Source organism: Psittacula echo (assembly GCF_963264785.1).
Source record: "Psittacula echo genome assembly, chromosome: 3".
NCBI lineage: Eukaryota > Metazoa > Chordata > Aves > Psittaciformes > Psittacidae > Psittacula > Psittacula echo.
The window spans coordinates 83,306,881-83,334,747 of NC_137736.1; the positions used below are offsets into that span (position 1 = coordinate 83,306,881).

Sequence of the window (27,867 nt, forward strand, 5' to 3'; positions counted from 1 at the left end):
AGCTGAGCTGTAGTAAATGTCTCCAGACATTCTGAACTGGAGAAGAACAGATTATTCTCTCATAGAAATTCAAATTTAAAATGAACATGTCTCACTGAAAACCATTCTATTTAAGTCATATTTCCCCACTAATAGTCTCGAAGAACTAGACTTAAAATGGAAAGGGGGGAAAAGGTTTCTTTTTCAATAGACTTTAAGTATGCAAAAAGTGCTGCTCAAGTTTTTTTATAGAGAGTTCTCAAATACGTCAGGGATGGTAACATGTGAGAGATCACTGAAGTACTGTCACCCCGTTTCAAAGCCATTTCAAGACTGGGAAGAGCACTGGATCACATCTGCCTGTTTCTAAGAAACTTAATGACGGGGATTATTGCGATCAGAATTCACTAGCCTGAAATTGAAAATTTGAGCAGCAATTTATTATATCTTGCGATAAATAATTAAGTTTGGGGGATCTCAACAATGCTAAAAAACTTCAGTCACACAGAGGACTGCAAACCAAACTGTATGCCATGCATCACATATGCAGAGGCACTTGCAACACACAGAAACTGTCACTCATTGCTTTGTCTCCTTTGCCTGGAGCAACCCAAGCACTCCATTCCCAGAGCCCCCTGGAACCACGGAGAACAATTGCTTGCGTTCTCCATTCCATTTATTCCTCTCTTATTCCACCTCCCTGATAAAGACAGGCTAAGTGAGTTGGGCTTGTTCAGTCTGGAGAAGAGAAGGTTCCAGGGAGACCCTACTGTAGCCTTTTAGTGCCTAAAGAAGGCCTGCAAGAAATCTTGAGACTTTTTACAAGGGCATGTAGCGATAGGACACGGGGGAATGGCTCTAAACTGAAAAAGGGCACATTTAGATTAGACATGAGGAAGAAGTTCTTCACTGAAAGGATACTGAGACACTGGAACAGGGTGCCCAAAGAAGCTGTGGCTGCCCCATCCCTGGCAGCACCCAAGGCCAGGCTGAATGAGTTTTCTCAGCAACCTGGTAGAGCAGAAGGATACACGACAGAGGGTTGGAATTAGATGATTTTGAAGATCCCTTCCAACCCATACCATTCTATGATTCTAAGGGTAGCCTAACATGGAGCTTTCAAATTGCTACGATAATTGGCTCTATCAGCAATTAAGCTCCTCTGTCAGTACTACCTCCAGTATACTTCTCTATACTTCATTTACCCCATTCCCGGCCGCCCAGAACCAGGCTGAAACTCCTCCATGCAGCTCGGGCCTTGCCACTCCGCAGTGCAGTAGCCAGGCGCACCCACCAGCCCTCATACGCCGAGGCAGCGGGCACTGAGCTGGGAGCCGAAGCTGCCGTGGAGGCGGGAACAGAACAAGCTCGCTGACCCCTAACGCTCCCGGGCGTCATTACCGCAGCGGCAGCACCCCCCGCCGCCCCGAGCGCACCCGCCTCCCGCCTGCGAAGAGGAGGGGGCGCGCCGCCTCATAGCCCGCCCGCCGCCATTTTGGCCGGTTTGCGTCGCTTCCGCTGCTGGGAAGTAAACAGAGAGGGAGGGAGGGAGAGAGGGAAGGAAACAGCGACGTAAGGTGGGACGGGACGACACGGGACGGATAGGCGAGCGGAGGAGGTGTTGGGTAGGCTTCGGTGGAGGGAGCTGATGTGGTCGGAGCGGAGGCGCCAGCGCGACCCGAGTCCCGGTTAATACGAAGCGCAGCAGGGAGCCGTCAGGTGAAGGGGCTAGAAGGGGGTGGGCGGCGGTGTAGGATCTGCGCCTGGACCCTGGCTGCGCTGCTGGTGGAGGGGAGGAGAGGGAGGGGTCCGAGAAGGGGCCCTGACTGGGAGCGGAGTCCCCGCGGGCTGCGACCGGGCCGGAAGTAGCCGACTTTGAGGTGAAGCTTTTCCGAGAGTAGTGGGGCTTAAAGCCTAGCCCTTCGTATTTATAGGGTGTCGCTGTCTCGCAGGTGTCTCATGATAACAGTAACAGATTGTAAGCCCCTCGCTGGTTTCGGCGGAGCTGGTGGTTCTTGACGGATAGGGGTCCTTAAGTACGTTCTTCCCATTAATGCACTCCTTTTATTTCTGGAACAGCCTTCAGGTGTAAAGCAACACCGCGATCTCAGTTAGGCTTGTTCGTGGGGAAGCGTTAGCAGCAGGATGGAAATAGCCGTGCATAGTTGCTTGGGTTTTGGTTTGTGGTTTTAGGGTGTTTGTGGTTTTGGGGTTTGGGTTTGGGTTTTGTTGTTTGGTTTTTAGTTTGGGGTTTTTTGTTTGTTTTGGGTTTTGTTTGGGTTGGTTGGGTTCTTTTTGGTTTTGGAACTCTCTCATCTGCACCTCACTCAGCAATAAAAACAAATGTTAAGCATGTGCTCTGCTCCTCCTACTTGCTGACTGAACTATGTGATTATGGTTGAACATGACTGAATTGCAAACAAGATAGAGTGGGTTGCACCCAGGTGCGGAGTTCAGAACAGTGAGTGCTGAAACAAGTTGTTACAGTAGGTTGAGAAATGTAGTTGGAACATCTTAAGAGTCACGCATCCTGATTTCACTCATCTTTCTGTCCTGGCAGAGTTGGCTATTCCTGTTTTTTGGCTTTCCTTTCCTGAGATTTTAAAGCAAAGTTGATTATAGCAGCAGTGGAAAAACTGATCAGTGATAAGTGTCTCCTGCATATACCTGAGAGAGTTAAAAGCAGGATTAATGGTTCAAGCATTGTAGGAAGTGATAAGCAATCATTGTTTGGAAAATATGTTGTACCTATACAGTAATGTGCCAGCATCAGTGTCTTCCTTGCTGAAAACTTATTTCTGTTGGCCTTGGATTTAAGATGGTTACATGTTTAGACTATCAGACACATAAAATGAACTGAACTGCCTGATAACTTTTGTCTCTTCCTATATTAAATTTGCAGAAAGGTTTATTCTTTTAACTGTTTTTTGTTTGTTTGTTTTGGGTTTTTTTAGTAAATAATTTTTATATGACTCCGGAAACTTTTGTAGGCAAATCTGCATTCTTTCAATTTTGCATTTGTTTTATTGTTAGGCATGTTAAGAAGTTGAAACCAGTTATGTTTTTAAAAAGCTATTCTAATACTTTAATTTCTGAAACAAGATGACAAAAATTAGATGAGCAAGTTAATAAGAAATTAACTTGGGATAGTACCCACAACTTCCAGAGTGGGTTTTGATCGGTAACCATCATAAATCAACTACTTTAGAACTCATGTAAGTTAGCTCAGAGGTGCAGCATGTAAGTTGGCTGTGGATGACCTGGGCCACTTCTGTCAGCCATCTCTCAGAAGTTAATTTTCCAGCTGAAAAATTAATACAGATTCACAGTTTTGTCAGTGGCAGCTCACTCTTGGTCTTTTCAGAAGAAAATAAATGTGTCAGATCTAGTCTTCTTGTCTTTGAAAAGATCAGTTATAGTAAGCATGCTGCATATGTGGATCGGCTCTAATGTACATGAACAATAGCACCTAGAATGTGGTAAGGGAGTAAAAACAGAACTTGTCCCCCTGAAGCAGTGATAAAAGCAGCCTACATAACTAGAAAATCTATGCACATGTGTTACCTTATTAGCAAAAGATGAGGCAGGATCTCACTAAAGGAAGACTTGGAGAGCAAAGTCTCCGTTACCTTAAATAATATTCTGGGACTGTACTTAGTAGTTGTCTCAAAGACAAACATGACAGGTTTGCAGTGGATTTGCTCATCTAATTCTTGATTAGCTTTAAGTTTATTTTGCGGATGGTTCTAAGTCACTATTCACTTCTCTTGCTTTTCTTCTGTGCCAGTGAAGTTAGTGGCTCAGCAGCAGAACTCTCTGCCAGGTGGAAAGCTTGTTTCAGCACAGGGCTCGTGTTTTGTATTGTCTCATAGTCATGAGCTGTGAATTACAGTAAATGTAGATATTTTTCCCAGTAGTATTTTCATCTTATGCTTGCATCCAAATGCCACTAGGATTAGAAAATGAAATTGAAGAAAATCAAGATACAAATTCTGTTCATCAGTCTTTCATGACAGTTGTTCAAGTTTGTTTACATCCTTTTATGAATAGCTTCAGATCTTAAGTGACAGTTTGCTTTTTGTCATGTAAAGTGCTTTAAAGATAGGTAAGGAGATGCTGGCTTTGAGAAAATAACCTATGATGCACTGGATGATAAGCAGTATAATTTTTCACTTCTGTATCTATTACACTTTGTTTTTAAAAAGACTTAAGAACTTCTGTTTAGTTGCAGTACTTAGCAAGGAAAATTAAGTGTCCAGGTCCCCCATGGACTGGGATGTGATAATCTTATATGTGTAATTGTATTTGAATGTTAAACCAGAATGATTTCAGTGTGTATGAAGTACATGTTTATCTTACAGAAATCATGGGGGCTTGGGAGGTGTTTATACATGTAAAGCCCACCCCTCCTCTGGATTCTCTCGGCTTTTTAGAGACTAGAATTGAGTGTGTTCTAGTTCAGTGTGAGTCTCATTTATCCCCCTTTAGGACATGGTATGCATTGCATTGAGCTTTTAAAAAAACAGTTGGCTGCTAAATTCAATTGTAAGCTGGCATGTATAAAAGAATACACTTTGATCAAAATGCAGTGCTAGATTTATTCCAGATTTATGTAGTGGTGGGGTTTTTTTTTTCCCCTCTTTAATAATGTAACTTAAGGTAGAACTTGTGTGAAACCACTATGGATGCTTTTGAGAATGACATAACCTTTTGCCTTAGACTTGTTGAATTTAGTATAATTTTATGATTTTGACGAAAGTTGTCCCACTCTTTTGTAAACTTTTTTTTTTTTTTTTTTTTTTTTGGTGGGTTAAAGCTTCCACACTGTTACTGGAAATCTTTCATAATCCCTCTTTACTAGTTAGTTGGAAAACCAGAAGCACACCAACGTTCGTGATGAAATACGTTTTTAAGGGTACTGATTTAAAATAGGTGCATATCAAAGTAACCTTTTTAAAAAGAAATAAATAAAGGTTCTTTCTGGGAATAAAATGAACTTGACAGATACAGTTTCTGCAAGATGCAGTGCCTGCAAACATGCATACGCTTGTTATTTACTTTCTTGCCTGACATTACCCTTCCTTGTTATTTTTGGATTACCACTTCAAAATCATAGTTACTTGTGGGTTGGTTCGAGGAATTTTTGTTTGTTTTTCTCTTCTCCATATGAGGGAGGAAAAAGAAACCTGAAAAAGTGTGTTTACAGAAAACATACCTTCTCACCTCATCACTTTTTTATTGATACTGTTACATTTACAAAATGTATAGTTTTTTTTATTATTACTATTTTTGTAGAATGAAAAGAGGAAGGAAAACTACTGAGGCCAACAGCAGTTCATCTGAAGAGACAACTGAGAAAGAATCCAAGAGACACAAGGTCACAGATGAGAAAACCATAACCGTTCAGAGTCCAGACTGGGCAAACCTGCTTCAAGACATTATCCTACAGGTGTTTCAGTACTTGCCCCTTCTGGATCGTGCTCATGCATCACAGGTCTGCCGAAGCTGGAACCAAGTGTTTCATATGCCTGATCTCTGGAGGTGTTTTGAGTTTGAACTGAATCAACCAGCTACATCTTACTTGAGGGCTACACATCCTGAACTAATCAAGCAAATAATAAAGAGGCATTCCAATCACCTGCAGTATGTAAGCTTCAAGGTAGTGTATTTTATAGGCTTTTAAACAATTTTTATGAAAATAAAAGCATTTGTTAAACTTGATTCTTTTTTTCCCCTGCATTTTATTTAGAGTGCTTTAAAGAAACATCTCAAATATTTCTGAGACAGTTCTGATGGTTCATCTAGAATAAATATCAAAGCGTGAGATGTATGGTTCATGCCAGTAATTGAAAAACTGATGATAAGGGGTAATTGACAGTTGTGATCAGAACATTTTAACGCATTGAAAATTAAAGAACATCACTAAATGTTAAGAAAGGCTCATGATGTTATTGTTATGGTTAGGATTGTCAGTTATTTAGAAAGAAAAATGGCAGCTCTCAGCGTGGTAGGCCTTGTTTTCAGGCCTACTGCAGAAATGGGTTCTCTAAATGGGCATATGGACATGGAGGTTACCTCCCAATTAACTTGTTTTATTTGGATATATTTTTAGGACTAAATCTTGGACTAACAGTTCTCAGCATAACTTTTGATGGCTTTAATTCAGTTAGGTGGGGATTTTCTTGTTTGGTGCTTGCTTTTTTTGGTTTTTCTTGTAACACCTTAGCTGTTTAAAATTCTGCATCAATGAGTGGGAAGCAATACTTCAGTTCTGATATTACTGTACATGTGTATACCTACCTCAGAATTAAGTTTCATCAGGATGCATAAACTGAGTGTTTTCCCATCTTTGCATTCTGTAGGGAGGTGGATCTATTCATGGTTAGAAAAAATCTATTGCACAGAGAATGACTTCAGTACTACTACTAAGCAACTATCAGTTTTAGTACTGAATTGAGTGGGATTGTCTGTGTATGGCATCTACTTAGCACAGCTGCATTTCAGTTAACTGGAAAACTACATGGGATTTGCACAGGATGGTGCTTGGCTGAGAACTGTCTTTGGAATCATGGAATTATTTTCAGCAGACGAAAACTTTAACATTGGCTTACATGTCACTGTTTTGGAAGGGTGCTGTGAAACAGTCACAGAATCACACAATCCCAAGGCTAAGTGACAAATTTAGAAAAGAAATTACTTCTGCAGCCAAGTAGACATACTAATTGTTTGTTTCAGAGATCTGGCAGTTTTAATGTAGGAATCACGAGCATGTCGTTAGCTGGGGCTACCAGCCTCTGCCTGATCACATGTATTGCTGCTTCATGCAATACCAGATACAAACTGTTATCACAAGGTTTGCAGGGTTTTTATCAGTGTCCAAATAAAGAATATTTATGGCAGTATTAAAATGACCTTCCAGTGCTATCTCCTGTGTATGTTGCTTTGCACCAAGTGATTTTGAAGGATTTCAGATGCCCTTCACTGGTAAATAACCCACATAATTTCTTAAACATGTTCCTTCAGTTCTCCTTCAGTGTTGTAGAATTAACTCTAGATCACAGGGAATACTAAGTAGCAAGGGTAATCACAAGAAAGTGGATATAATACTGCGTGTTACTCTGTCAAGGCTGAAAATGTGAGGGTTTTTTTGTAGGCAAAGAAGGACTGGATTGTTGAAACGAGGCTTCTCAGCTTGTGTTCAAGCAGAAAATGGACATTCATTGGACTTGGGTCAGTTGCCGACAAGCTAGCATGGCTTATGGTAGACTCCAAATTGATCTTGTGATCAAACCCATGTTCTGTGGATTTGCAAAGCTGTCTTGCATATAGAGCATCTGAGTGTCGGGGGAAATCCACTTGAGGCATGTTAAGTGATTCAGTTCTGTGGCAAGCTTACTAATGAAGATTTATTTTTTCAGGTTATCCACTGATACCTGTTGTGGTATTAATGATGAAGGTCTAGTGGAAGGTACCCATGCAGAAGGATTGGAACTAGATGAAGTTTAAGGTGCCTTCCAGCCCTAACCATTCTATGATAGAAGTTCATGTGATAATGCACTTAACTGTCCAGCAGCTGTATATTATGATCTGAGTCACCATAAAAAAGGCAACTTACAGAATTCTTGCATTTTGATAAGGAAGAATGTGAAGAGGAAGTAGGGTAGGCTCTGGACCAAGTGAACCTCTGCTTGCTTATTATTTGACATGGACTGAGTATCTTGAAATAACTGTTAAGCTGACCCCTCACCATAATAAGTTTTACCAAAGTGTTCAGGAGAGTGGCAAATTTACAGCAAATTATCTTGGATTTTTGGTATGTGCTTTTCGAGGGAAAAAGAATGGCACTGATGGATTCTCAATGAGGTGGTTTGTGGGCTTTTTTGACATCACAATTCAGAAGGTAAAGCGGAAAAAAAACGCTCTACTTTGCTCTACTGCTCTACTTTGCTTTTTGTAAAAGAGGCATGTTTGATGTGTTTTCTGAATAATAAATCTGTTTTGTTTTAAGGTGGACAGTAGCAAAGAATCTGCAGAAGCAGCTTGTGATATTTTATCACAGCTTGTGAATTGCTCTCTGAAAACACTTGGGTTAATTTCAACTGCGCGGCCAAGCTTCATGGATTTACCAAAGGTATTTTGATACGTATAGCACAGTATTTCAGTGTATCATGCAGTATTTCTACAACTTTATGAAAAGCTTTATTGTAAGAATATGAATCTTTGGTTAAAGAAAGCTTTGTTACTGAGCTCTATTAAAGGGAGGAACTGAGATGTTGTACTAAGATGGATAATTAAAGTTTCATTCATTCTCTGCATCATGTGAGAACTTGGTTCTGACCTTGTTCTTCTAAGTCCTTTTGTCTATTGACCTCAATGTAATACTGAGCAACATGATGCAAGTCAGGAGGGTAGACAATTCGCATCTGTATAATTGTACTGTGGGACTGGGGGGATATTTAGGAGACTATTTCAGTCAAATGAGTGGTAGAGTTTTGTCCATGTGGGCTTACTGTAGGGATTATATGTTCAATGAGCTCTGTTTAGAAAACAATATGATCCTGATTTTCAGTACTTCATGTCACATAGTCAAGTGTCAGATTCTTAGGCAAAGTGCACTGTATTTCTGAAGTTTTCTGACAGATTTGTAACTTGAATGTTTACCAAAAATTAGATTTTGTTAAAATGCGTCTACTGTAGATGACAACAAATCTCTTATATGTGTTTCTAAACAAGAAATCCTGCTACTGAGGTAGAAGGGTGCTGTTGCTGAGGAGCAGGAGAGTGGTTGGGGTAAGCTGGACTGCTTGTTCTATGGCAGTGACATAGAATCATAGAATAGTTAGGGTTGGAAAGGACCTTAAGATCATCTAGTTCCAACCCCCCTGCCATGGCATCTTGGATGTCTTACAGCCTCAGTTCTTGAATCTAGTCTTGTGTGTATTGAAGGGCCAAACAGAGCTAGACTATTAGCTGGATCTCAGTGACGTCATTGCTAATGACGGCAACAAGGATAAGGAAGACCTAGGGACAGCCTCAGGAAAGGAAGTAGGTTATAGGGCTTAAGTAAGGTTAGTTACAGAAGGATTATCAGTTACTGTCCTTGGCAGTGATCACAGCCACATCATGTAGTTCTCTTGAACATGTATTTTTAATCCTTAATTTTCAAAGGGGATTTCCAGATCTTTAACTATTTTTTGTATGCTTTTTTCCCTTTTTTTGACCTGCTTTGAGAAGTGACTATAAGAAAACCTGAACATGGTGAAAACAATCCACAGTGTGTTGGAAATACTTGGTCCTTTCAGCTCTTGATTCTTGTTTTATTTCTTAATCTGAATGCTGGTTTAGCTGTTTTACTTAGTTCTCACTGGAGGGATGTGTTATCGTCCTGTTCAGCTTGTCAGTACAGTTGGAAGTGGTCCCTAAAGCCAAAATGCCTAATACTTCTGATTTGAACTTTCTGTTTCCATTTACATTGACTGATTTTGACAGTTTATGTTAATGTGAAAATATTAATTCCTGCTCTGAATCTAAGTGTGTGTGAGTTTTACCAAAACCACACACGTATCACATAAGAATGGGCTAATACTGTTGCCAGGCCTTCTTTCACATAACTCTATTCAGGATTCTACAAGTGCACGTGGCTCAGAGTGAAACTCTACTGAAGTCAAAGTAGCAGGTAATTTTATGGGATACTTAATGTAGTGCATGGAGGAAGTACTTTTTTTAAGTCTTCTGTTCAGTAAATCCTGTAAGAAATCATGAAGATAAGCCTATTATTCACTTCCTTCATGCCATCAATGATTTCTACAAGCACTGCTGCATCTGCTCCTTAGTCTGTGTTTCTCAAGTTCAGGTGGTCTGGGCTCTGACTTTCCTAGTACGTTTCAGTGGTTACATAGAAATGCTGAGGACCAACCTGGACCACTGAACCTCCGTTATCTGTGCTACTTAGAATCATAGAATAGTTAATTGATCACCTGCTCCTTGGCTCTGTTTAGACTGCACCACTCTGCTTTCCAAGACAAATCCATTCAGACCCTAAATTCTCTGTGTGGATGTTAGGCAGGTAGTAGTATTATTTGGCTTTGGACACATCTTAACAGTATAGAGTTGCCAGTTCTGACTGTGTTTGCATCTCACCGGTGCAGCTTAATTTGCCACATGGAAATTCGTATTCGAAGATGCTTCTTTTAGAGTGTGACATGCAAATAACCCTCAAAATCAGAGCTTGTAGGCTTTCTCTTTGCTTGTGGTCTTCCTATAGATTTAGGTTTGTGTAGTGGATTGTCCTGGGCCAGGTTCTTGATTGATGTCTAATGTTAGACATTCTCATTTGCCAAATACATGGACTGATAGCAAAAAGTTACTGTATTTTCTCTACTCAAAAATATGTAAATTTTAATATTAATTTTTAATTATGCAATATCAAAGGAATGCTTCTCCAGCAAATGTTGTCAATAAGTAAAATAAAACTAGGACTGTTGTGCACAGTGTAACACCATTGAGATGTTTATTTCAAGTACTAGTGTTTCATTTACACTCTTTTTTTCCAGTCTCACTTTATTTCTGCACTGACAGTGGTGTTCGTAAACTCCAAATCCCTGTCTTCACTTAAGATTGATGATACACCAGTAGATGATCCATCTCTCAAAGTATTAGTGGCTAACAACAGCGACACACTGAAACTGCTGAAAATGAGCAGTTGTCCTCATGTTTCTCCAGCTGGTAAGCTGCTGTGGCTTGGTTTTTTTGTTAAGTTTGGTTTGGTTTTAAACATGAAATGCATTCATTAAATTCTGTCTGAAGCTGGTAAAGCTCTGAAAAAACAGTGGTGGGGTGAGAGCAAGGATGAATGTGGTATCTACAGAAAATGTCACTGAATAAAATACAAATTCAACTGGTTGTCAATCTATCCATCCTACCACTTGTGGAGTGACTACTGAGCTAATAATAAAACAGTGCATGTCTGTTCTGGGCAAATAACTAACCTCCTGTGGAACTTAAAGGCACATATATTGACTTGATAGTGCACTGCTTCTGCAGTGACTATTTAAGTATTCCAGTATAATTAAACTTTTTGGAACATGAGTTCCTTTTCCACAGTTCATTTTGTATGGGTTTTGAGTACGACTGTGTCATGGATTATGAAGATGCTGGTTTAGTCATTCTGAAAGAAAGCAGTTTAATCTTTTACTGGAGAATAAGTGCAAACAGTATCAATGACAGGGAGACGGGACTGAGATGTGCAGAACTTCTGTCATTACCAGATGTACTTCATTAACACTCTAAGCATGTTTGTGGCAAGAATGAAGCCAGTTTGTATCAGAATGAAATCGCTGAGGATTGTTGGAGCTCATAGAATTAACATTTGTGGAAGATGTGTGCAATACACAGCAAATTTGATTCACAGCTCATTAACTTGACAGTTCAGATTTTTCACTGAGAAATGGAAGAGGAATTGTAAATGAGATGCTGGTGACTTAATTCAGTTCCTCATTTGAGGATAAGTAGAAACTGCTGTAGTCACCGTAACTTTCTTCATGCAAGTATATTGCCGCTGTAAATATTAGGTATATTATCTGTAAAATTCACCTCCTAATACGTGGGAAAAATGATACTGTAGCAGAGGGCATGTTATTATAGTGATAACAAAAAAACCACAAACACATACCTTTTGCAGACGAAGGTCTCAGACAAAACCTTGTATTTGTTTTTGTATACTGAATTCCTGAAAATGCAGGTTTGTTTTCTGGCAGGTTTGCCCAACAAGGTGTTCACCAGCATGTTAACTGGAATGTTATTTCCTTCAAAGCTTTGTAATCGTAGGTTGTTTAAATTAGCTTGAGTGACTGCTTTTTCTGACTTTAAATTTTGTTTGAGAATCCTTGTGCCTGAGAAGTACAGGAGCCATAACATGTTTGTCCAGGGGAGGAGACTCCAGCAGTAATTTGTAACTAGGCAGAGTAAGTCATTTCCTTGGAGCTGGACTCCTCTTGAAGGAAAATTAGAAACTTTGAGCACTGAGACTTACCTAGATTTTTTTTCTATTGGGAATATTATAATTTGAAGACTGCCATAAATGTGGAAAAACATTAATTGAACCGAAAGGGCCATGAGTTATGCAAAACTAATTACTTATAGATGTGCTTCAGATGGTATAACATGCCTTCAGATTGCAGACCAGGGTGAGGTGGAATATATTCATTACTGGATTAGTTCTCAAGAAATTTGTTTCTGAAGGACAGAGAAGAGTAACGCAAGATAGTGCAAGGGGGAGATTCCAATACTATATGGATAAAGGAGAAAGCCCTAGGTATTATGAAGCAGCATGCCTGAGTCTACTGAAAGGGAGTGGTCAGAATAGCCTTTCCAGGAGTATTGCTGTAAGAATAACTTCATTACTATTTCAGGCCAGGACATTATCTCTGGAATGTGCAGGAGGTACACACAGGTTTGTAGTGATGCTTAGTTCTAATCTTGTACTCCAATCTTAAAAAAAAAAAAATTAAAAAATTCGTATATTTCTCTTCACCTTGGATCCCATCCTTTCCTTCCTGAATGAACTGATGAGTACTTTTACATCTAGAAATTGTTTTTATAGGAAATAGTTGCTGTCAGAGTTGGGTTAAAATTCTGTTTACCTAAATTATGCCTTTTTTTTTTTTTGCCTTTTTTTTCCTTTTTTTTTTTAGTTTAACTTTTTGTATTTGATAGTATTTGATATAATTAAAAGAGCTTCTGATGCATGTGTTCTTGCAGATCCTCAGGGGGAAAATACAAACTTCTTTGGAGTACACAGTTATGCAATATTTTTACAGTAATTTATTTCAGAAAGTGTTTCTTAGGCTCAGTATAGGCTTCTCTTTTGAGTTTAATAACTGGAATAACTGCTCTCTTTCTGTATTTCTTCTCACTGCTTCAAAGCTGTAGTGTATTGAACTCAAGCTTTTCAGCTCCGTATTAAATGTGATGTTCCCATCTCTCCTATTAATGGAAAGACCATGTCCCAATTTTCACACAGTTTTCTGGGTCACATGGAATGCAGAGGACTGCATGCTTTTTTTGTACTTTTGGGTTTATTTTAGTACTGTTACCAGCATGGTACCATTGCTTGTGTCTGCAAATAGGATGAGTGGGAAGCCTAAAGGCTGAACTGAATTCTTTTTGTTAATGTCTTTGCCATGAGCAGCAGGTTATATTGATTCATGAAAGGAAGAGTCTGGAAACTGCTGTTCTGTGAATTACTGCTTCTAATTTTAAGTGTTTTGTCTCTTCTGTTTTCTTCTTGCTGTTGCTTTTCCAAATTTAAGTATTAGTGCTTTGCTAGAAAGAACAAATACTGACAGCAGCAACTTCCACATTTAATTAAATATCTAGCATTCATTTTCCATTTGCTTCCCTGAGGTGACAGATCTCATTCATAGTTGCTTTGTAAGCCACAGGGGGGCAGCAGTTCTTCCAGAGCAGGCTAAGGAAATACTTCTGTATAAGCCTCTTTTACAAAAATGAAGTTGAGTATATGCGGCCTTAGCAAAGGGCAGAACAGTCAGAGTATGATAGTTCTGTGTTAGTCACGTGAGAATCCGCTCCCACAGGTCTTAAGGTCCTTCCAACTTGGACCATTCTGTGATTCTGTATTCTTTTCCCAGGTATCCTTTGTGTGGCTGACCAGTGTCATGGCTTACGTGAGCTGGCGCTGAACTACCACCTGCTGAGCGATGAGCTTCTGCTTGCTTTGTCTTCGGAAAAACATGTCAGGTTGGAACACTTGCGCATTGATGTTGTCAGTGAGAACCCCGGACAGACTCAGTTCCACACGATTCAGAAGAGCAGCTGGGACGCTTTCATCAAGCATTCCCCTAAAGTAAATTTAGTCATGTACTTTTTCTTGTATGAAGAAGAGTTTGACCCGTTCTTTCGTTACGAAATACCTGTCACTCATCTTTATTTTGGAAGATCGGTAAGCAAAGACGTACTTGGCCGCGTTGGGATGACATGTCCTCGGTTGGTTGAACTGGTTGTGTGCGCCAACGGATTACGGCCACTGGATGAGGAGCTGATCCGCATTGCAGAACGTTGCAAGTATCTGTCAGCCGTTGGCCTCGGAGAATGTGAAGTCTCTTGCAGTGCCTTTGTTGAGTTTGTGAAGATGTGTGGTGGTCGTCTCTCACAGCTTTCTATTATGGAGGAAGTTTTGATTCCTGATCAGAAATACAGCTTAGAGCAGATTCATTGGGAAGTTTCAAAGCATCTTGGTAGAGTCTGGTTCCCAGACATGATGCCTACATGGTAAAGTCCTTAAAAGACTTCAGGGCAGATGGAGTAGCACCTTAAACCCAAGCTTACCATATTGCAATTTACTGTATAAGCTTATTTAATAATACAGCTTTTACTGTAAATTACTTCATGGTTTCATTAGAAAATTAATTTTTCATTCAGAATTATTTATGAGATCCAGATTCAAAAACAGAAATCATGGATAGCTCCAAACCCCATTTTTATCCAAACGAAAATCCGTTTTCTGTTCTGGATTTGTTCTTTGTCATTGACAGTGACCTCAGACTTTTACGGAAATAAAAAATGCATTTAAAATATGGAAATGTACCTACAAAATATCAATTTCAATAGGCTGTTCTTTCATTTAGATACTAGTATTGAACATGATCAGATGTGATCTTAAAACCAAAACAAAGCCACACATAAATTACATGCTTCTGGTGCAGACTACAGACACCGTTCTAAGCCCAGGCACCTAGATCGCAAGACCTAGATAAATAGATAAATACACCTAGATAAATACCTAGAGACTTATTTAGTAGGCTGTGAAATAATACATTATTTTATATCAAAGTCATAAAAAGCAAGAGCAATACACAATAACATAGTTTAGACAACTAAATATTGTTACCTTATTCAACGGATTATTAGATCCATTTAAAATGCATTTGGAGTGCAATAGTAGAGCGAGCTACCAGAAGTGGTGTGGTTTTTCTTACCCTCTACGCATTTTAATGTAGTCTGCTTATGGGGCCTCAGATCTATGTCTAAACCTGTTTTAAGGTATTTTATGTCTAGCTCAGGAAGCGAAAGCATTCTGGGGAAAAATGTAGATACATTGTATTTAACCCACATTGGAGTTAATGAGCTTTTCTTGCCCATTAACCACTTTTGCAGCTAGGGTCAGATGGAATAAGGTGTAGTTTATGAAGTGAACCCTGAAGTGTTAAATGTGATGATGTGGATGTGAAGAGCATGAGATGTGAAGGTTAAAATTTAAGTGGTGACCAAGAATCTTGTAACAAAACCTTAGACCTTTTGGCTGCTTTCAATTTGAGAAAAATTACATTGTAACAGTTGCTTAAGCTGTATAAACTAATTGTATACTGTAAATCTGTTTCAGAAACGTTTATGTATAAAGTGAATGTTTGATAGATGATCATTTTGTATACCTTGAATTCATCTGGCTCAATCGCTTCGTATTTAAAAACCTAACAGCAGTAAACTTGCGTGGAGTAGAGCAATAGGCAAAACCTTGTTTTGAATATTTGGTACATCAGTTTTATTAAAGAAAGTTTTTAGTCTGTAAGTGCTGTAGGCAGTGTATTGGCTGTGATCTGGATGTGGCTTGTGACTTCATTTCTTACCGCCACCAGTTACGTTATTTGCTCTCCTCTGTTATTGATGGGTAACACTAACCGTCTTCACATGGCTGCTGGACATGTTTGGAAGCCATCGGCAAGGAGGCGCTGCTGCAGCTATGGGCAGGCTCAGTTGAGCAGGCAGCCTCTTCTCATGTCAGCGGTACAGCTACTCCTGAAAATAAGTAAATTTTCTTCATTTCTGACTTGGGAGGGTTTATCCAAATGTACAGTTCAAGTGTAATACACTTATGAGCGTATTTAAGTTCGTAACTGTTTTGAGTAAGCAGTGCTCAGCAGACTGGACATCTTTATAGGGGAGTTGTGTGTTTCTGTAGAGATTTGATTTAAGAATCGCATTTTCTGAAATACGCATTTTTTTGTATTAGAATTTGTTAAATCAATGTAATACTATAATTTGCTTTTATTTGTATAAAAGGTATCAATATATTTAGTCCATAACAGTAAAAAAGCTCAGTGTTTTTTATACTCTGACTGCTGGGTTTGCCTGCCTGATAAGGTGAGTACGACTAGGAATTACTAAATCATTAAATGAATGGGTGAAGTAATCTCGTCCATAATGCAGCCAAAACATCTCTGAACCCTGACGGCCAGTGTCCCGATGTCAGCAAGGCAAACCTATTGCTTACTACTGTGGTAGTGGGAATAGAGGCAATGCACAACCTACATGCTGGTGTTCCCTCACTTTGGAATGCATGTCTTTGAAATCCAACATTCTACTTCCCACAGAGAAACCTTTGTTGAATCTCTTCCTTCCACTGAAGGTCATCAGCTTTTTATTACAGCATTCTTAGCTCAAATAATGCAGCTATGAAACAAACGTTCCAGGCCAGGTCTATGTAGTAAGTAGCTTCAGGAAAAGCTACAGTGCTCTTTTTTAGCCAATGTTGCACAATTCTTATTTTGTCAATTCTTAAGTTGGAACAAATTAATAATAATAAAAAAATAAGTAAAAATCCATGACATAGTAACCAGAGTACCACAGACTGTCGTGATTTTCACTAGGAACATGAAATTGGTGTCTTACAGCTGTATAAAATAATTTTCCCTGGGTTCACATTTATTTCTTCTTGTTTCCAGAAGACAATCCAGCATTGGCTTGGTTGTCTGGTTCCATGTAGGAGCTGTTAATATGTGCAGTCACAAATCTCACCTCTGACGTAAGTGCTACATCACTTGAAGTTTTTGATACACAATCACTGTTGAAAGCAGCTGGGGTAATCCTGACCAGTCATGCTCCATGACATAATAAAAGTGAAAAGATGAGTAATTTAAGAGCAGAGCTGTTTAACTTTGTAGTTTCCTGTAGTTTACCTAAAGCTACAAACTTGAGAATTTAAGTGGGGGTTTAGGAAGTAGGTTTTTTTTTAGTCAGAAACTTTCACTAATACTCATGTAAACTGATGTAACTACACAGGTATACGCTAGCTATGTATATCCCAGTCATTGGTAAAATTTTGCCATGGGACAAATTAACTTCCTGTGAATTTAAAGCAGGCTTGAACCAGGCCTCTTCAGATTTGACATAAGCCTGACTATAAACCTAGAATTTGTCATGTTACTTCAGAGATCTGTCTTCACCTCTGGCTGGTCTAGTGGGCTGCACACACAATGGTAAACACAAGTGGGGATGCTGCTGCTGTATGTAGAACTGGAGCATTGTTTTATGAGGAAATTAGTGAAGTCTTAAAGGGACTCAACTTCAGTGTCTGTAGCTCAGATTACAAACTGCAAGTTAATTCTCCTAAAATACAGGTGCTGTAGAAACAAGTTCCTTGGAGGTATGATTGAAGTTTAATAGCATCAAACCTAGGATGGTGAGACCACACTTAGCCTCAGATGTTCTGTATGTTCATCTGTTCATCCTTTTTATAAGGTTTTTCTTGCGCGATCACATCCAGTGCTGGCCGTTGTTGTTCACGTGCTTTGAAATGGAGACTGCTGTGTGCTTTCGACTCTGCTTTCCACCCCAGCCTTTTGTAAGCTGACATTTCCTGTCAAAATGCTGAGCAACTAGGACAGCTTTAGACCTTTCACAGGAAAGTACCTGCTCCTTCTGGTCTTGCAACATGACAGAAAATGCATAGTTTCCCTTTTTAGGAAGCTCTTGCATGAAGATCAGCTGTCATGGTTTGTTACATGAATAAGGAGAGAGACTCTTATGATACCTAGTACCTCATCTGCTGTACAGTGTTACATGGTTGTAAGATAAAGAACTGTGATGTGCAACCTGGCAGCTTGGATCTCAAAGCCTGATCTAAACCCTAGTAAGGCAAGAACTTTGGTGGATGTAGCATCAGACCCCTTTTGCTGCCTTATCCCCAAGGAGCAAGATTTAAGAGATAAAGAAGTGTCACCCCTGAACCCTCCCCCAGACAAAGGCTTGAGTATTTAGGGTGTGGGGGGAAGAAGGAAAAGGGTCAATTTCCTAATCCTATAAGCTGAAATCTCTTGACAGTAACACAATATCTGGGCTGAAGGTCCTGCAGACTTACCTGATGGCCAGCTTCTTTCTTCCCTTTGAGGCTCAGGCACCCAAAAGCTGTTTCCTGCACTCTGCAACAGCCTTGATGCAGCAAAAGAGAGACAGGCTTTAGAACAGTCCCTTCCCTGTGGCCTGTAGCATCAAGCCCTTCAAGGGATTTTGACTCTCAGAGGTGGTATGAACCCTCCAAGTTAAATTGTTTCAGGAGGTGATGATGCTTTGCTTTAACTGTTCACAATCATTTTGATAGTAGTATGCTAGATGGCATAGTATCAGTTGAAAAATTCCCCACAGGAGTCCCTCAGCTGGTTAAAGCAAGAGCTAGTTGCAGAGTAAAGTCTCTCAAGGTGAGGCAGAAGATGAAGTCTCACATAAGTGAAACTAATGAGCAGCTTTCCCCTGCAGCACAGAGGTGCTCACCTCATTTATCTCCTGCTTTCACGCTCATCCCATTACAGGATAATGCAATTCAACTAATTAATTTTAGTGACTTTTTAACACAAGGTTAATTTTCTGCCATTCTTATGAACTGAATCAAATCACTGCGTACTCCCCTCTTTGCCTGCACCAGGTTCTTAACTTGGCCCAAGTCAGCTGAAACTGCAGAGCTGGGTTCCTGTGTCACTGCTTAGCCATGATGTGGCAACAACCTCTGCAGCAGCACTAATCATTCTGCAGCTAGTTAGTAAAATAAAGTGATCAGTGTACATTTGGAGACTATTATGCTGCTGATATGTTTAGCATACAGGCACCTTGCTGGTCTCCAGAACACCGGTGTTCCCTTTGCTTTGGTCAATTGGGTTTAAAGGAAACCCACTGCCAAGCTGCTTCACCATGGTCACCTGGAACAGGACTCAGGGACACTGCAGCTAGCACAGCACCATCACTGCACACAGCACTGAGCACTAAGCACACAGCACTCACTTCTCACAGGCAAATCCATCACCAGCATGGATTTCTAACTGTGACTTTGGCACCCCACAAACTGCCACTGCTTCTTTCACAGTAAGGATTCAATGCTTTTCAAATACATTTAAAAGTCATATAAACACAAGTTCTATGAAACTGACCTAATTGAAGCCTCAAGCAGATTTCAAGACAGGAGACTGCTAGAATGCTGCAGTTATGCATCAATGCCGACATCAGAACAGGCTCTTTGCCTTCTATCTGTGCCAGAAAACACATACAATTCTTGGGAAGAGCCATCTGTATTATGTTTACAGTGCAAGTGAAGGCAACAAAGTGGGGAAAAGATACCACCCATGCCATCTTCTAATAGATTCTGCCCCTTCCCACCCTGATGAACACCCATGCCACAAATCACAGAACAGTTCATAGGTCCCCGCTGTACAAACCAAAGAAATACAGAAACATCAATGTAAGGCACATGTTGAGGGGACTGGGCACAGCCAGGCACTCAGGTTTGGCAGCTCCAACACATGGATTAGCTGAGCTGGTCACACCAGCAAGTCCTTGTAATGCTCACGTCCACCCCTGTTGGTGGCCACGTGGCCATCTATGTGGAGACTAGAGCAGGCAGGCTGCCTCCCATGCACCCTTTGGCACTGCAGTCTAGCCAAGAGCAGCCACGCTGGCTCACCTTTAGACAGCAGGTCACACAGAAGCCAGCCATGTCAGAGACACTGAAGCTATACAGGTAATAAGTAAAAAAAAAGGCAGAGTCTTTCATGTGGTCTAGCAAAGCCTTCCCAACACAACTTTTACAGTTGGCAGTGAAACACTTGAACACCATCATGGCAGCACTCCCACATCCTTAAGATTATTCTGTCATACGGACAAGTCTGGTTCTTCTGTAAGCCATTACACATCAAAGGATGTTTTGTTTCCAGTAGGTAATGGGACCTCTTCATAAATTATTTTGAGGTAAGGGAACTTCATAGGTAAAAACCAGTATTCCAAGTTGTAGAAGAGGTAAAACTGATGTTTCAAGATGACATGATTAATAATTTTTAGAAGATCCACAAAAAACTCCCTGACTGTCCGATGAGGTTTGAATGGGTAGTAGAAGTCCCTTATAGCTGCTGCCATTGTCTTGTTTCCTACTGGTCCAAAAATAGATGTTTCATTTCCCAGATAAACAGGCTCACCACTAAATAAAATTATGCTTGTGTAGTTTGTTTGTATCTTCTTAAAGACAGCTCCTAAGTCAGCCAGCTTCTGGTATGTTCTCAGTATAAATTTAGAGCATTCATAAGAGTCAAACCACACTACTGACTGTTTGTCAGGACTTGCCTGAACTGTCCAGGTCTCATAGTAAATGCCAGTCTCATTGTCGAGTCTTACCCATTTTGCCATTTCATTAAACATGGCTCCTGTAAGAGATGAAAATAAGTATTACAGAGACAAGGTAACAAATACATGACTCAAAATATTTTCCATCTATTTCAAGGTTTGCCTCCCTTCCCTGCAGAAGTTTATGTGTGACGTTACCTGTCCATACAAGGACACAAGGCTTAAGTTGGAGGGAGAAGCAATACCCAGCTGAAAAAGCTATATTTACATGTAAGTTATTTAAACTGTAATTCCTTTTTCTTCCCTATTTCCTGCTACTATGTGAAAACATCCAAACATCAGGGAACCATGACAGTTCTGATTTTGTTTTATCCATGCAGACAAGCAGTGCAGGTGGCAAAATCTACCAGAGATGCTAACAAAGTGCTCACCGGCAAAACAGGTGTTTCTGCACTTCCTGAAGTTTTACCTAAATTCAGCAATTCATAGAATGGTTTGGGTTGGAAGGGATCGTAAAGAGCCTCAGGGCAGAAGTTTCATGTCTCCACACAAGAAACCCCAGACTGGGATACCTGCTGTTTTAGCAGCTCCTCAGACAGCAAACTGAACTAAAAGCCAAATGATGAGTGGGGTGTGAAGACCAGTAAACTTAAAGCCCTTTCTTAATTTCGAATACATGTTTGGAGTACTTTGATGATGGTGTTTTCACAACTGGAATGAGGAAGACATCTCTTAACTCACCTCTCTGGTAGCTTGCTATGGGTGATGCACCAGCCTCTGCTCCAAAATACAGCTGATGCACAGGGCTAATTTTCCTTCTTCTGTTTTTCCTGCAGTCCTAGCACTGCACCTCAGCTGAGCCCTTCCCACCTTCTCCTTCCTCGGCCACAGCACAGTACAACCACCCATGACTCAGATCTGTCATCTCATATTCACAGCATGACCAAATTTTGCAGATTCTTCTTGCACAACACATCAGAAGACACAGTCAAACAACAGCTTACTATACACGGACTTGAAGCTCCCCTTTTGCTTCTCTAATTCTTACCAGATTACCTTCCCAGTGTGTATTCTTTAAGGCATGTTATTGAAAAGGATTTGTCTCTCCTAACAAGACTGAGATGAACTTCATATGAAGTTCCGGCCTTAACCTCTTAAACAAAAATTATTACAAGTTAATGCATATCTCCATGATAATCTCTTGGAAGATGCCTAAGCAATCAAAAATCTGACATTGGCTATTCCTGCCCTATTTCACAGAAGAAACATACCCGTAAGTAACATTAACACAGCCAGTAGGCATTAAAGGAAAATGAGATTGCTTCACTGTGGTCTGCTAACAGAGAGCAGTGCAGGATCTCACACAGGCAAAGAGGACCAGCTGCTTCATACGTTAAAGCCTTCTCCCACAAGATGGGATGATTTGCCTGCTCTTTGAAAAAAGCAAGTTCAGCTCATGATCACAGAATCATAGAATAGTTTGGGTTGGAAGGGACCTTAAGATCATCTAGTTCCAACCCCCCTGCCATGGGCAGGGACACCTTCCACTAGACCAGGTTGCTCAAAGCCCCATCCAACCTGGCCTTGAGCACTGCCACGGACGGGGCAGCTGTAACTTGTCTGGGCAACCTGTTCCAGTGTCTCATCTGAGCTCACACCCATTCATCTTCTTCCACAGTAACTTTCGGCACTGGACAGATTATCTAGAGACTAAGTCCAGCAAAGCTGCTGAAGGTGGATACAAGCAAACATAAAGCACCACATCACACTATCTGTAACTTTCCACTGTGCCCTGTACACAGCTAACTTTGCAGAGTAAGTCATTTTATCACAAAATTTGCAATTCTCCAAGTCCTCAGTGGGCTTTGTTTGTAAGTCATTCACTGTATTACTACAGTAGTCAGCCAGATTTATATAAAGGACCTTTTTATTTTAGGATTTCAGTGTTCAATATACACAAGGAAGCTATTCTGCTGATCATTATTTAGGGGTGTAATTCTTTGTTTTCTTCTACACCGTATGACAGAGACCTATTACTGGGGACATTTGCACAGTTTTTATAACACATAATGGAGGAGACAGAAATAAGGCATTAGTATTCTTTATATTTCTGAGACAATTTCTAAATATGCCTTATTTGTTTGCCCAGTAATTTACACATTTCCACCAGTTTTACTATCTCAGCAGTCATCTGTCACTTCACAATAGAAGGTTTTGTTTTGGTGAAATCATGTGAAACAAGTCCTTTATGGTTCTGAACAAGCTGGTTTTGATTTTTACACTCAAGAGACTCAATGTTTTTGTACAGCAACACCAAATGACTCTCATTTAACAACTCTTCAGGGTGTTTTGATCAAAAGGCAGCAGCCTTAGACCACTTTTTGTATAGAGTGCAGAGATAGTATTTCAGTTTGAAATTAGCATGGGTGACTAACATTGTAAATAACCTACAAACATAAAAAGATACTGCTTTACATGAAGACAAGGCTGACTCTATATTTTATATTAGCACTACCCAAAGCATCTGAAACCTACCTGATATTGTGGTCACAAGAACTAAAGTTCCATTTTCCTTCCAGTGTGCATCATCTATTCCTTCATAAAAGCAGGCAGCGCCCTGGTTACACCAGAACGGTGCATCCATGCCAGGCCGGAGATGTGGAAATGTGCAGTTCCCAAGTTGAAAGAGTTCGTACCACTCCATTGTGTAGTTTTTGCCTGTTAGAGAGCTCTTGAAACCCACAGCATCATGCATAATTTTCTGAAAAAGAAAAAAACCCAGCAAAGTCCCAGAACTTTAACATAAAAACTACTTCAGCTTGAGCTGTACAGAAAACATGACACTTGGAAGCTGCTGTGTAACAGGGCAAGAGGAGGGAAAGAGGTTCCTGTAACACCCTGGATTATTCAGCACTGGTGCACAACATACTGGATTGTATCACACACATACTTTTATCACAGAACCACACTGTCTCAGTGGTTGTCCGTCCATCCATCCATTATGAATTCTGCCTCCAGATACTCAGTGGGAGCTCATCCTCAAAACTCAGATTTAGTTTTGAATCAATGTCACAAGAAATAAAGACCAGAACAAAGTTACCAAAACCAGATCTTAGTAATTAAAGCCACAAGAGGAATGAGATAAATATTTCTTTTAAAAGCTGTAAATAAATCAATCCAACCTTAGTTTAGCAACTGTGATATTTGAAGCTATTTCCATTTTTGACTCTGTGTGCTTGGTTCTGATGTTGCTCCTTCATGTTTACTAGTATTTATTCACTAGGGATTGTGCTTTGAAGCTTAATTATGCTACTGATACAACTATAAATATCACTGAAGTTGAGATTCTTTAATTAAAGTCTTCATTCATGGAGTCATGCAAATATGAAAGTCTGTGATCAGTCTTAAGTAAAGTCTAATGATCAGTCTTAAATACTGATCATAACATTCAAGAAAGAACCATGAAAGCAACCAACTCCCCACAATCCACCATTCAGACCAGACGGCTGTCCACTCCTGATAGGTATTCATGTTCATGCAAATATGTAAGTTTTTAACAACAGAAAAGTTAATACACTAAGAAAATATATTATCAGGTAATACTGCTGGTCTTTTCAGCACTCACAAGTTCTCAGCTCATGGCTCTGTCTCAGGTTTCAGCATCACAGTTTGAGGACAAAACACCTTCGACTCCAGTAGGTGAAGGTTATGGGACAGAATTGGCAACAGATGGTTTGGAAAACACAGATGAGACAGGTGCAAACCAGGGGGATCAGATGGTATTTACCCAAGAGGTGTAAAGGAACTAAAGAGTGTTTGAACTAACTGTGCAGTCTGTAACCTGGTGTTTCAGCTTACACAGTGGCAAGCAAGCAGAGCAGAACTGGCACTGCAGACCAGGATTATTGTACTGAACCAATAGCAAAAGCTAAAGCAGGGCATCTGAAAGGTACAAAAACCTCTGCAGAGGGAAGATGTGCTTCTTAGGTCTGCTTTGAAGGAGGCAACAAGTTTTTGGATACAGGTAAATGCTTGATTTAAGTTCACTTGGATTGCCAGAAGAAGTCAGAGAAGGTCAGGCTGGACAGGGCTCATCTCATTGAAGTTGAGCAACCTCATCTAATTAAAGATGTCCTTGTTCATGGCAGGGGGCTCAGACTAGATGACCCTTAAAGGTCCCTTCCAAGCCATTCTATGATTCTATGATTCCTTAAACCACTTTGTCTGATATAAGGGGATAAATAAATGTATTTTCTTGATACAGCTCTGGTGCAGAAAAAAGAACAAGAAATGTAACGGTGTGAGTATACAAAACACTGCCAAAGCTTCATGGGGGAACACATTCAAACCCACCAACAGCGCTGGTCATGCTCTTTTTAGCTGAGCTAAACTCTGTAACTTCTGTTTAAAACTTACAGCTCTTTGGGTATCTTTCCTATAGATAGCTGAACTTGAGTGCTCCAATACTCTTCCATGCAAACAACCTTACCGCTCCCACTCTTGACAACTTCTGTTAAACTCAGCTGAATTTGCCACTACAACTTTGTTAAAGAAACATCACCTTACCAAATGTCCTAGTAGGTCCCCATATTTGAATTCCCATACTGGAGCCTGTAATCGATACACTTCAATGATGTCCTCTTCTTTCATAACTGGAATGGCAGAGCCAGTGGGACAGAAGGTGTAACGAGCTTGGCAGTAAGGATCAGTTTTTGGACGGTAGTCAAAGCGCCTGTGTTGAGAAAGAGAAGCACAGAGAATGATAAGCACAGCTTCCCGGATGGAGTAACTGCCTCGTGGCTTCCTAAGGGCCTGAGTGGGACATAGTGTGACATGGGCTGGACAGCCCAAGTGTCCAGCCACCCCAAAGACAGGTTTTGTGATCCAGACACTACAACACTTGGAGCTACACAAGTTGGCCAGGTGCTGAGGTGCGCATCTGCAGAAACAGGACTTCAGACTCATAAATGCCAGTCATGTTGTACACAGTACTGATCACAATACAAATGGAAATACAACTCTTCTGCAACTGACAAAATACTGTTTATAAGAAATATTCAGTGAAGAACCCTGAATGCAAAGATCACATATGGCCAGTTCTGAACTACAGCAAGCATTGAATTATTTTAACTTCTTTTATATAACCTGGAAAAGAACAAGTTTGGAAAGCACAGTTATTTATTAACTAACACTATTGGAAATGTGTATCTATTGAACATGTAACTATTTCTGTGTACTTAACATCCCAGACTTCAAATAGGTTAATGAAAATGTTCATATTATGGCTCAAATTGAAGAAACTAACTGATTATATGACTTGGACATTATAATGTTAATGACTGATTTTGGTACTGGACTTGGCAGTCCTGGGGTAATGGTTGGATGTGGTGATCTTGAAGGTCTTTTCCAACCTGGTTGATTCTGTGATGCAGTTGAAATGATGCAGATTACAAAGGGTGACTTATACCCACAAAAATCAAAGACACACAGATGCTGGGGAGAGGACAGTTGAGATCTGCCTCAAAATATTCTCTTAACAGTTGGTCTACACAGGGATTGACCAGTTTGCTCTGGGAAACTACTGTACAGTAAGAGCTCCCCCAATGGAGCTGTTTTTCCTGTAGAATATTGTCAATATCAGAGCAATAAGAAAAAATAATCTATTCCTCTATGCTAATTTAGATAATGAGGTCTAAGAACCTCGCAAAGATCACTGTTTCCATCCACTATTCCTATTATGCCTCAAAAACCGAAGACCAAATCTGGTTACTTATCACTTTATATACAAACAGCAAAACATTTTTCCGACAAGTCTTCCTTTCCCCAATTTCCCTCAGATTCACTCCTTGTATTTCAGTTAAAACACAGGTTCCTATATTCCTGTTACCAAGATAGACTGGCAAACACAGCTTTGCCCAGAGCACAGCCTGAGAACCAAACACACTCAGCCACCCAGAGCTACTGAATGACACAAATAGCGCAGCCATGAGATGACTCAAGGACGTGGGACTTCCTGAGCCATAGTAAGGCCAGTAGCCCTGCTGAGACATGACTGACTGCCAGTGCTGTCTTCTTCTCCGAGCTTGCTGGGTACTTCAGCATGTCAGCTTTATTTTGTCCAGGGGAAAAGGGAAGGGAAAGGAAGCTGAAAAAAGAACACACACTTACAAATCAAAGGCTTATGCCAGCCACACGTTTAAGTCCTGTTTCTGAATTGCACACCTTGTATTTTCAACTTCCCCTCCCACTGCACCTCGCATGTGACAAGGAGGTAATAAGCATGTTAAGAAGCACTAAAATACCACATTTCTGAGGGTCTCAAACTGACAGGCTTGCACTCTAGTTTGACCACCCCAAGACCCAGTCTTGCAGCTACTGAACTTGCTGGAAAATCTGAACTCGTGACTGCAAGACCAGCTCCTTCAAGCATCACCTGATACAAACATAACTGCTCATAATTACACAACAGGCTCTCAAAACTTCAGGTGTGTATTAGATAGCAGCTAAATATTGAGAACACCTCCCTTTAGAAACAGCAAACCCACAAAAAATATACATGCAAGCATAGCTCTTCTCTGAAGAGGTTCATTTCCTCAGCATAATTCAAACTGCAGCTATTTGCTCTAGTAAAATGCAATAACATGCACTCTTCTGCTTTCCCCGACACCACCACGTCTTCCTCTGGACTAAGAAAACTCTGCAGCAGAAATAAGGAGTTTATACGATTTCATTTAATATGAACAGAAGTATGAAGGAAAATTAAATTTAAAAAAATACAATAAATCGTAGCCTGACTTCCTCATCGTAACTCTTCACTAGAATGGGAATTAAAGGATCATCTTTAAAGCAAGGGCAGTCCACTGCTGATGGAGAGCTCACAGGGATGGGACACCCACTCCCTTGCGAGCTAAATACACCCAATATTGCACATATGACAAACACCCCCGCGATTAAAAAGGGGAAACTATTCATGGCCATTTTAGTCTAAAAATTAAATAAGCGAAGAAAACCAGCGGAAAGCTGACGGGCCCTGAAGGAGGCTGCGGCGGGGGGCGGTTAGGTGCGGGCAGTCGCGGAGCCGTGCCTCTTCCCGCTCTGGCCCCTGGGCCCCGTCCGCGTGTACTCACCCACCTGTAAGGCACCGGCCACCGCCGCTGCGGGGAGCGGGATCTCGCCGAGAAACACAGACCCCAAACCGCCGCCGCCAGCAGCAGAAGCAGCAGCAGCAACCGGTAATGTCGAGCGGCGCCCATGGCGGCGCGGCCTGCGGGCCCCGATGCTGCGGCCCGGCGCGGGAGGCGGCGGGGCTGAGACGGCCGGGCGGAAGGGAAAGAGTGAAGCCGCCCCCGAGCCCGCCCACAGTGCCCGGAGAGGCGGTGGTGGCCGGGGAGCCCCCGGGCTGGAGGGCGTGAGGCAGGAAGGGCGAGTTCACGCTGTACGCGGTGTCCCGACCAACCGCGGGGAGCTTTTAAGCTCTTTCTGAAGGAAACC

At 40.9% G+C, this 27,867-nt stretch overlaps 2 protein-coding genes across 6 annotated transcripts; one reads left to right on the forward strand and one right to left on the reverse strand.

The window, feature by feature from the left end:
• Positions 1-1,550: 1,550 nt before the first annotated feature.
• Positions 1,551-15,631, forward strand: FBXL3 (F-box and leucine rich repeat protein 3). 3 transcript variants are annotated; one of them, XM_080613766.1, is made up of 5 exons: positions 1,551-1,698; positions 5,275-5,638; positions 7,988-8,110; positions 10,533-10,704; positions 13,629-15,631. In XM_080613766.1, exons 2-5 carry the CDS (start codon positions 5,276-5,278, stop codon positions 14,270-14,272), a joined length of 1,302 nt encoding a protein of 433 aa, XP_080469892.1. In that variant the 5' UTR covers positions 1,551-1,698; position 5,275; the 3' UTR covers positions 14,273-15,631. The 3 variants fall into 3 exon arrangements, with proteins under 3 accessions (XP_080469892.1, XP_080469893.1, XP_080469891.1); XM_080613767.1 differs by lacking the exon at positions 1,551-1,698 and adding an exon at positions 1,736-2,015; XM_080613765.1 differs by lacking the exon at positions 1,551-1,698 and having other exon boundaries at positions 1,736-5,638.
• Positions 15,632-15,659: 28 nt separating this feature from the next.
• On the reverse strand, positions 15,660-27,666 carry CLN5 (CLN5 intracellular trafficking protein). 3 transcript variants are annotated; one of them, XR_013956460.1, is made up of 6 exons: positions 27,508-27,666; positions 24,943-25,108; positions 22,912-23,137; positions 19,724-20,456; positions 18,134-18,204; positions 15,660-15,792 (listed from the first exon to the last, which is right to left on the reverse strand). XR_013956460.1 is itself a non-coding variant. In XM_080613769.1 (4 exons), the coding sequence occupies exons 1-4, from the start codon at positions 27,627-27,629 to the stop codon at positions 19,945-19,947; spliced, it is 1,026 nt and encodes a 341-aa protein (XP_080469895.1). In that variant the 5' UTR covers positions 27,630-27,666; the 3' UTR covers positions 19,414-19,944. The 3 variants fall into 3 exon arrangements, 1 of the variants encoding a protein (XP_080469895.1); XR_013956461.1 differs by lacking the exon at positions 15,660-15,792 and adding an exon at positions 15,840-15,926; XM_080613769.1 differs by lacking the exons at positions 15,660-15,792; positions 18,134-18,204 and having other exon boundaries at positions 19,414-20,456.
• Between the last annotated feature and the right edge of the window lie 201 nt (positions 27,667-27,867).